General features: G+C 36.4%; 1 protein-coding gene across 1 annotated transcript; it reads right to left on the bottom strand.

Annotated features, from left to right (window-relative positions):
• Positions 1 to 6,683: 6,683 nt before the first annotated feature.
• On the bottom strand, positions 6,684 to 7,268 carry LOC145067121 (uncharacterized). The gene has a single exon (XM_079014329.1). It carries the CDS (start codon positions 7,266 to 7,268, stop codon positions 6,684 to 6,686), a length of 585 nt encoding a protein of 194 aa, XP_078870455.1.
• Positions 7,269 to 11,006: the final 3,738 nt, after the last annotated feature.

Genomic DNA, 11,006 nt, shown 5'->3' on the forward strand with positions numbered 1-11,006 from the left:
ACACACTAAGTATGCATACTATGTTTGTCTATGATCTTTACTTTGTGAACTAGATCCATTGAACATAACTTCAATGATTCTCTTTTCACACTCCCAAATCCTTACTGCAAATGCAAGAATTCCAAATTCATGCCATTTACTGGAATCTATCAGATTCTAAACTTATATGCATTGATCCTCTTGTAATGATTATGCACAAAGTCATAAAGACTTGACAACAAACATTACAGATCATTCCAAAGGAGATCAACTCCTTGGAACCATCCTTCTTGCATTAAGTTTCCTTAATCTTACACAGAGTGAAAATTCTAACTTTGAAACATTTCCAGATTCCATTTTGACTATCACTTCTGAACAAGAGTTGCCTCCTTACAGATTATGCCAATATGGTCCTTCCAGAATTATCACTATACTTCCAACTGTCCTTGAGCAACCAATCTTTGGTAAACCTTAGATTGTCCTCGACAATTGTTTAATCCTTTTAGTCATATCCAGTTCTAAACCTTTTCCCTTCTTAATGCCCCAGGCATTTGGAAAATTTTAGAACGGATGATTATAGCACATGTAATCGATCCTATATCCGAAGCATATGGGACACGATTCATGATGTCTTACATAAAGACTAAACCAGTCTTTTGCTATAATATTTCCATTTCAATTTGCCAAGTTCTCATAATTCAGATTATGAAAAGGGATGCCGTAATCATAATCGAATTTTAGAACGCAAATAATGGACCCATATACAGAATTTCCTTATGTTGAGCCATTCCAACATGAAATTCATATATATCCTTGACTAAATGATTAAAACCTCAGATCTAAACCTTATAGATTTGATATGAAGTATAATTTCCTCTCCCTTAATTATAGCAAAACAACTTTTTCCCAATTAAAATTTTTGTTTTCTATAATTAACATTGCTAACTTGCAATACTTATCATAATTATCATGCTCCCACTAACATGATGATTATTAGCATAACACTTATGCTCCCACTAGCTTTGACATGTACTCAGAAATCAGCTGACTTTCTTACCAAAGTTCAGATTTCTGATACTAGATTGTTTTGATAAGTCTTTATCAAAATCATACACCTTCCCTTAGATAGCACACTTGTGTATCTAAACAATTATGAAGAGGGATGCCGTAATCATAATGTTTAGACCTTTTTGCCACTTCTCACAAGTCCAGGTTAGTGTGCCGGTTAACCACACGCGCTCCACTAACGACTTTGAGAATGCAAATATCACAATTGCTATCTAGATAAAATCTACTTAGTGAAAGTGTTTCCTCACCATCATTTTCATGAATCGGAGAGAAACCTTATGACACTTAGATTTATATGGTGTATGAGTTCCTACCCATATGAATTTGTCAAACCATAATCACAAGACAAAGATAATGACAAATCCAAAACCATATGGATTGAACTCAATCTTAACTTCTTGCCACCTGGCAGCTCAAGGGCCTGCCATTGCTTCCAAGTTGCTATGCAACAACCTGAGAACTCTAAGAACTCATATGCAAAGCCAACTTTAACTGGAATGGGCACAGATATGTCAACACGATAGGTTATAAACCTCAAGTCGTGTGCTAGCGAAGAACTTCAGGTTTTATTCTTGATTATTTCTTGAGACTTTCAAGACCTTTAAGACTCCCACTGTCCTCTTGACATATAAGACTCCCTTGTCAAACATCCAAGAGATAGTGCGGATTCTAATCAAGAAAAACACTTTACCCAATTGGCCTAAGTTGGTCTTTGTTTTATCCAAAACATCACAACTTACCAATTTCAAATGTACAAGAGTAGAAAAACTTTTACTCTTACATTTGACAAGTGTTTTAACCTTCTTTTGAGACATGTCACTCAAATTACAATCTTGGAGTATGACTCTAAGACTTGTATTGGAACGAAGTATGACTCATCTTCTTGATTTAACCACTTCAACAATTCAAGATCCCTCTTCTTAGTCATAAGAATGCACTAAGATTTCCTTAGAGAACTAATTGTGCTATGGTTTCTTAATCAATAAGATGATCACAAAAGCTGATACTAAAGTACTCTCCCATCTTTTCAGATATGAGAAACTTTTATCCTTCTGCCTAATTTGATTCTTCTTAACGATCTTTAGTGGTGGACTTAATCAGTGCACAAGAATGTGTACTCGATCCCTAAGTCCTTTACTTGACTCACACATCCATGTGAACAAGTAATTAGTCTTAATTTTCCAAAACTTGAAAGTTCTCATTCATCATGCTATACAACTTGCATGATTCCAAGTTCCGGTCCAATTGAACCTTGGATGATGAGAATCTTTCCTTATTTGGTAAATTTAGACATTACCACAAATGAAAGAATCAATTTCATATTTCCACTCTTGCTCTTAACGGAATTATATAAGCAACAATTTTTCCTCAAATGCCATTGTAAGGATATTTTAAAATAAATAAAAAAAAAAAAAATTTTTCTTTTATTTTAAAACTTTGCGGAAAAACTATCCTTACAATCCATATGAAAACTTGTTGTTATCTATTCCTAAGCAATATCTCATAACTCCTAAGAAGTAGCTCAAGAATCCGATTTTTCAAACTATGCGATAGAAATCCATCTATGCGATCAGATTCAGCATATTCTTCCTTTAAGTTTCTTCACATTCCTTTGATTCTTAAACCATCACCATGCGACCCGGTCACATCATGTATCAAGAATCTCAGAATAGAAACTCAACAGAGTTAGATAGTGGATTTTACCTGAAGTAGAGTCAAACTTATTGACTTTAACATCCTTAGGTAAATTTGGCAGCTTCGCAACCAATGCCCTTTCTTTGGCAATACAAACATATGGACCCTTTGATAATGGTACACAGGACTATCACAGACTTAGCTTTTCTCTTTACCATTTGGTCAACCGAGTTGACTATAGCCGATCCCTTTCCATTGGGAAGAGAATGCTTTACTGGATATCCAATGTCATCATTGTCAATGTCCATAAAGTTTTAGGAAGTTGATCTTAGCAAATAGATAAGATCATTAAGGGTCTTGTCATAGTCTGTTTCATAGGTGTCCCAAAGGAACTCACTATGTGACTTAGAAAGTGATTGAACCACCAACTTTCTCAAGACTTTGACACCCAACTCTCCCGGCTTGTCAATATGTGACTACATCTCCAAGATGTGATCACACCTAGACCTTGCCTTGCCAATAGGGCTTGAGTGACCTTAAATTTTTCAAGAACTTGTGGGTTAGGGAGAATAATTTGAAGAGGTGAAGAAGTATGATATCCATGGGACATCATCTTCATTAGGAAACCTTGTTTCAAGAGATTTGGGAAGATCATAGGTGTCTAAACCAGACATCTTTTGGGAGATATTCAAGATAGTTGATTTAAAGTCCTTAATATGACACCCAATATGAAATATTAAGGCTAGGACCCAACAAACTATTTTATAACTTAGAAGAGGTATGCCGTAATCCAAGCTATAAAATATTTGAAGGTAGGTGAATGACGATTCACCAATTTCCACCAAGATAAACGAAATGTATTATTAGGTTTTTAATTGGTTTTGAAACTCCTAGATCTTTGAGATTCATTGAACTGTTCAATGGCATGTTTCAATCTCGAGTGTGCCCTTCAGGTTTTGTGACTGGGATGCCGAGGATCACAAAACAAGGTGTGAAGTAACCATGCAAATCACTTGGTACCCTTAATAAATTACCCCTCAATCGATGTGCCGGTTAACCACACACGCTCCATCGATACTATGATAAATATTAAGTCACCCTTTACCTACCTTGTTAAGTCCAAGTTAGTGTGCCGGTTAACCACACACGCTCCACTAACGACTTAAACAAAGTGCAAAGTGTAATTTCATGGATTAGCACCTTATTCACATTTTTCCTAAGTAACTAAGATTGGGTATTATTAAGAGTTTAGTTACTTAGTATTATCATTAATACTTTTAATGAAGGGAGAATTCTAGTCCTGTCAAACCCGTTCGGCTAACGACCCTCCACCAGTCAAGCAAGCGGTGGGTGAGAGTGGACACCCATTAAGTTGCCATTTTATAGGCAACAACCTTATACCCACCTTATAGACCGGCTTCGTGAATGAGGCGTACTAGCGGTAAGACTGACTTTACTCTTATACATATATATATTATTAACTTATAATATTATAAAGTATAAGGGTTGAATTTTAACTTTTAAAATTCTAAGGGCTAACATGGAATTAAAGTATTCATACTTGAAAACTTTTCAAATTCCAAAACTTGAGGGCAAGTTTTGAAACTATTCAAAACTAATTAATTTCCATAACTTAAGTGTTTAAAGTAGTTTTAATCCAAAAACTCTTCAAGTTCCATAACTTGAGGACAAGTTATGGAAGACTTTAAACTAATGAAAGAACTAACTTTTTCTTTATTTTATAACTTATGGATTTAATTATGGTTACATATTTCTCTTTAATGAAGTGACTCTTGAACTTCCATAACTTGAGGACAAGTTATGGAGTCATAAAAAGTTATTCAATGACACAAGACTCTTCATTTTGTAACCATTGCCAACTATTATGAGTTTTATGAGTCTTTAATGTGACTCTTCATGTAACTTGAGGACAAGTTACACAAACACATTTTATACTCAACTCTTAGATTAAAATGGATTGAAAACAACTATTTCACTCAACATTTCTATTAATCTAAGCAACTCATAAGAACAAGATAATTCAAATCAAACTTTTTCATGTAATTAGTCTAAACCTTAAACTAATACAAAACATGAACCTATTGACAATTATCTTCGAAAATGGATTAGCATGAACATTACCTCATCAAAAACAAGTTTATAAGATCAAAAACAACTTAGGGTAATGTTCCTAGTCCATTCCTAGCCAAAACAGTCGAGTTTATGCTGTCTGGGGGTCCAACTCGTCGAGTGCACGAACCAACTCGGCGAGTTGGATGCATTTTGCCTTGGACTCGGCGAGTCCATTTATGGACTCGGCGAGTCTGCTGGGCAGACAGCATCAAAACTCGATTTTCCAGCTTCTTTTGCAAGTATAACAAGAAAACAAGCCTAGGCTCTGATACCACTGTTGGGTTTTGAGCATTCTAACACTTCCTAAGTGTACATGCAACCCTAAATACCTTGGATCTATGTTTTCTCTATTATACATGCAAATAAGAACTTCCAAGGTATTATCCTAATCTAGCATACAAAACAATGACTATAGCAAGATAGAATACATACCTCTTGATGTAGAAAGTCTTCATGAAGCTTGAGTGCCTAGCCCCAATAGTGTGGAAGCCTCAAATGGAATCACAATCACCAAAACACTTGGAATAGCTTGAGAGAAAACCCACACTTCATGAAATCGGCTAGCCCTTCTAGTACACCCACTTGTTCCGATTTTGGTGAATAATATGATGCTTATATAGTGTTACAATTAGGGCAAACCCTAATTGTCATGACTTTCCATTTCCTTGGATCCATGGGTACAAATACACCATGGAGCATCCATGGACCATCCTATGGGTTTTAGCCCAACTTGATTATCCATGGAGCATTAGCCCACTATACAAGTATGGATGATTTACACAATCAACCCATATATATTTAATTAGTCTTCTTTTGATCACTTAATTAATCCTAGATTAATTCTTGATCAATACTAATTAAATAATCTTATTATTCTTATTATTAATATACTAGAACTTATAATATATTAATAACCATAAGTGTCTTATTTCTCTCATCCAAGTGCATGATGGTATGCAACCCAAATGGACCATGCCGGGTCGGGTCAAGTCTTACCAATTATAGTTATGGACTTAGACATTAATCCAACAAATACAAACCCTCCAGCTGCTTTTGCACAGGTGTTGGCACCAAATCTCCCTCGGAATTCATGACAACTGTGACCCCAGATTTTTTTTGGGACTACCTGAACGGGGCTCACCCATTTACTATCTGAGATGGGGTAGATCTTACCTGCATCCAAAAGGTTCATGATTTCTTTCTTTACCACCTCCATCATGGGTGGATTCAATCTTCTCTATGCCTCTCGGGTTGGTTTGAAGTCTTCCTACATGAGAATCTTATGCATGCACAAGGAAGTACTCAACCCTTTTATGTCAACAATCATCCACCCAATAGGTTTCTTATAATTTTTTAGCAAAGTCACCAACTCATCTTCTTTTGTAATGGACAACTTGTTGGAGATAATGACTGGCAAAGTCTTCTCTTCTCCAAGGTATGCATACTTCAAATGATCTGGAAGAGTCTTCAACTCTAGTTTAGGTGCCTGTATAATAGAAGGAAGAAGTTTTGTGTTAGAAATGGGCAACTTCACATTGGTATTATCATACCTCATTTTCTTCCTTTCTTCCATGAACTCCACAACTTCCAACAACTCTTCATCTAACTTGAAATTTTCTACAATCTCTTTGAATGAATTGTTATCAAAGTCTTGCTCAACAATAACTCCAACAAATCATGGTTAGTCTACTCAAAACACTTTTTAGTCAAAGGTTGGATCATATCAACAAAATTTATACAATGAACATCACTGGGTACCTCATTGCTTCATAGATATTGAAGTTGATGACCTCCCCATTGAATTCCATAGACAATGTACCATTGCAGACATCAATTTTTGTTCTTGATGTTTTTAAGAATGGTCTACCTTAAAGGATGGAACTAAAGTATGGGTGGTCATCATCTCCCATATCAAGAACATAAAAATTTGTAGGAAACACAAGTTCATTAACTTGCACTAAAACATCCTCTAATACACCTTTTGGGTGTACTATAGAACAATCTACAAGTTGGATAATCAACCCATTTTTTATTAAAGTGCCTATGCCAATAGATTTATCAATAGAATATTGTAAAAAAAAATTTGAAGCTCCTAAATCTAGCATAGCACGGGGGACAAGAATGTTTCCCAATTTGCAAGAAACGGTGAAAACACCCGGGTCCTTGCACTTTGGGGGCATCCTTTTCTGCAAAACTGTGGAAACATTTTCACTTACTATCACTGTCTCATTTCCTCGCAGCTTCTTTTTAGATGTGAAAAGTTCCTTAAGGAACTTAGCATATCTAGGAACCAGTTTGATCATGTCTAGAAGAGGGATGTTGACTTCAACTTTCTGGAACATTGCCATGATTTCACTATCTTCTCTCTCTTTTTTGTTGCTGCTCAATCTTGATCGAAAAGTTGGTGGTGTGATCTTTGCTTCTTTCTCTTCCCGCTTCTTTTTCTCCACCATTTTTTCTTCCTTTTCATCTTTCTTTGGTGGTTCTTCTATCACCAACTCTTCTACTTCTTCTCCGGGCATCTTCAGGCCTTCCACTCCCCAAACTAATTGCACAAGTATTGTGCTTTGGGTTCTTTTCAGTTTGAGGAGGTAGATTTCCTTGATTCTCCATTTCGCTCACCGATTGAGCAAGTTGTTCCATTTGGTGCTCAAGATTCTTAATTCTTGCCTTGGTTTCTTGCTGAAAACTTTGAGTGCTAGTGGCAAGGCTTTTGACTATGTATTCTAAGTACATGCTTGAGGACCTGACTTGTTGAGGAGGAGGTTGTGGTTGCCTAGGTTGGTAATTTTGTTGTGGGAATGGAGGCCTTGATTTGTAATGGGGTGGGGGTCTTTGTTGATAGCCCATGTTTTGGTTGTTGTTCCATGCTTGATTGCCTTGGGGCTGATCATATGTTCTTTGATTGTGCCCAGAATAGCCTCCCATAGCATTTGCATCTTCATATTCTTCCTCTTGCAATTGAGGACACATATCAGTCCAGTGTCCCACTTGAGTGCAAATGCCACAAGTACGGGGTGTGGATTGCATACATTTGTCCTTAGCAAGCATCATTCCTAACTTAGTCAACTTCGATAGTTGAGCTTCAATTTGAGGAGTGTGCACCTTTTTTACACCTCAGGTTGCATCCGTATACCAATCTTCATCTTAACTTGTATGCTTTGAATCCTTCGCCATGTTTTTAATGAGATCCCAAATCTCAGTTGGGGCCTTGTCAGTCAAAGATCCTCCACTTGAAGCATTAAAAAGTCTTCTTTCCTAAGGATTCATTCCTTCAATGAAGTATTGGAGGATTTGATACTCACTAATACCATGCTTTGGGCAACAGGCACAAAGCTTTTTGAACCTCTCCCAACATGTTTGAATGGCTTCTCTCTTGTGTTGTTTGATCCCAAGTATCTCTCATATTAGGGCTGAGGCTTTCATTTCTGGGAAGTATTTGTCTATGAAGAGGCGTGCAAGATCTACCCATGTGTTCACTGTCCCCGGTGGAAGGTCATAAAGCCAATATTTTGTTGAGTCTTGCACTGGAAAGGGGAATTCCCTAAGCTTGATTTGTCTTATGTGACATTGTGTGGTTTCATGCTAACACACACAACATGGAACTTTGTAAGGAATTTGTGGGGATCTTCATTTTCTAGGCCTCTAAAGGTTGGGAGGAGGTGGATAATACCGGATTTTAGTTCAAGGTTTGTGGCTGCCGGATAGGTGGTGCAAAGAGGTTGTTGAGTAACCTCTTGCCTCACCCACTGATGAAGGGTTTGCTCGGGTGATGTGTTTGGGATATTATGAGTAGGTGAAGAGGGTAGAGTGGTACCTCTGGGTGAAGATGGTTGAGGTGAAGGTGATGAACTTTTTGTTTTGGATGCGGACACAATTGAGAGTGGTATATCCTCCCAAATGTTAATGATTGGGGTCTTCGGACACTTCGAGACGTTCTTCGGGTGTTGGGTATGATCCTGATGCTTCGGGAGAAGTTGGAATGGCTTAAAAATGGGTTTAAGAGTGTAAAGTATGAAATTTGGTAACCTTAGTCGGGAGGATTTGCACCCTCCTATTTATAGGGTGAGGTTCGGATCCGGAGGCGGCTAACTTCGAACTCGTCATCATTATCGGACACGGGGCACTTCGCTGGCGAGGGTGACATGGCCGAACCCTGGCCACGCAAAATTCCTCAGTTCTCGTGATTTCTCGAATTTGGTGTCCCAAACTTCAAAAATTCATAACTTTTGCATACGAGCTTCGTGTTCGACGTTCTTTATATGCACGCGTAGGTCCGTTAAAAATTCATAACTTCTTCATACGATGTCTGTTTTCGTCTATCTTTTTACCTTTGTACTACTATCGACGAGATCTTCGATTCTTGTTTAGGTTGTGTCGGCTAAAAATCACTCGATCTTTATTTCGAGTTTTTAGTTGCCTACTGTTATTCCGAAACTTAGAAAAATCATAACTTCCTCATACGAAGTCAGATTTGGACATTCTTTTTATGAAAATTCTTGGTTTAACAAGTACTACGACTTTCATTTAGATCGCTAATGCTAAAAAGTAGTTTATCTAAAACTGACTTTTTACGCTAAATAGTGTTTGCCAGTTTTGTCGCGGATCTTCAATTGATCATAACTTCTTCGTTATAACTCGGATTTCGATGAGGTTTTCGTCTAAATGTTTCTAACGAAATTATCTACGACTTTCAATAATAAAATTTTACTTATTTCAAATTTTATATTTTTGTTAAATTTTAATATTTGACATTTGATTGAAATCTCATAAGACTTCCAATATTTTTCGAGTGATTCTAAACATAGTTTTACTTTATTTATAGCAAAAACCATCTGTTAGAACTCAATGCTCATTATTATATAATATTTCATAATATTATTTATTTTTAAACTACAAAACATGATTACTAAATGTGTATGTTACAGATACCTCCTCATTTTGAGGATTTCGTCCCCGAAATTACAACGATTAAAACAAATGGGGATATTTCGCTCTTATCTCATTGTTATTCTGCGAAGTATAATTTGGGCCTCGATGGTGTTTCCACTTGACAAGCAACAACTCCACTTCTTTATTATGTAGAATAGTTGTTCTTTCGTTTACGATCTCTTCAGGCTCTTCTATATATATTAACTTATTGTCCAGTTTCACCTCGGATAAATGGACCGTTTCATCATAAATGCTCAAACTAGAACGGCAGAAACATTCGGGGGTGGAGGATGTCATGTCAAGTATCCCAACACATGCATTATAGTAATCAGAGTACAAAAAATCATTACATTAATAAGTATAAGCTTTTACGTTTGTGTTTAAACATTACATATTCAAACATGAAAAGTATATATGGTAAAAGACAAAAGACGCAGCGCAATACTAGGCTATATTCTCAAAAGCTTCGGGAGTGTACCTGTCTACTGGATTCCTGAGAATACAAGTTATTTTGAAAAGAGAGTCAGCATTTAAGCTGGTGAGTACATAAGTATTTGTTATGGTTGCTTTAGTTTTGAGAAAATGATTGAGTACGTTCCAGAAAGTCCTATACTTTCTGCTTTACAACTAAAAAGTAGTTTTAATCCCATAAAACCGTTCCGTAAAAGTGTTATTGTACTTATAACATAATTTAACATAAGTTTAACTCTCCATAAAATTTTATGATGAATGTTTTCCGTTTAAGTTTATGGAAAATGATTAATGCAGTAGCATTCCTTAAAAGTACACTACCGGTGTAATAATTACCCTATAATTAAGATTATTAATTAGGGTTAAAATGTGATATGGTTGTAACCATGCAATTTGACATGACGATATTCTAGCGTCGAAACAATGTGACATTTGTCACCCATTGACCTGGCGGACAGACTGTAGCTAACAGTCGAAATGTGGGATGGTCGGTCCCGTATAAATCTATACACACAATGCCCACTCTCCCTCCAGGAGACTCTGGTTACCAAATGTGTGACATAACGAGGATTATTGCTATGTCGTGAAGTGGTATCTCACATTTTGGTTTATCTAGTTTAAGTAAAGATTGAATGTTATTCTTTCCTTAACAAAGTAGTTTAAACCTCGTATATTTATCTAGAAAATAGATTTCTCATTTGTTTCATAAATTATACCTGTTATAATTTATACGTTCTATCTTATTAGCATGATCTCTCATGAGAGTGCCCCTTTGCTCAGCATGATAC

The sequence above is a fragment of the Lactuca serriola genome, chromosome 1, assembly GCF_051521515.1.
Source record: "Lactuca serriola cultivar US96UC23 chromosome 1, Lser_US96UC23_V15, whole genome shotgun sequence".
NCBI lineage: Eukaryota > Viridiplantae > Streptophyta > Magnoliopsida > Asterales > Asteraceae > Lactuca > Lactuca serriola.

Excerpts from the sequence above, each read along its gene's own strand:
- LOC145067121 (XM_079014329.1), bottom strand. The coding sequence starts at position 7,268 with ATGGTGGAGAAAAAGAAGCGGGAAGAGAAAGAAGCAAAGATCACACCA.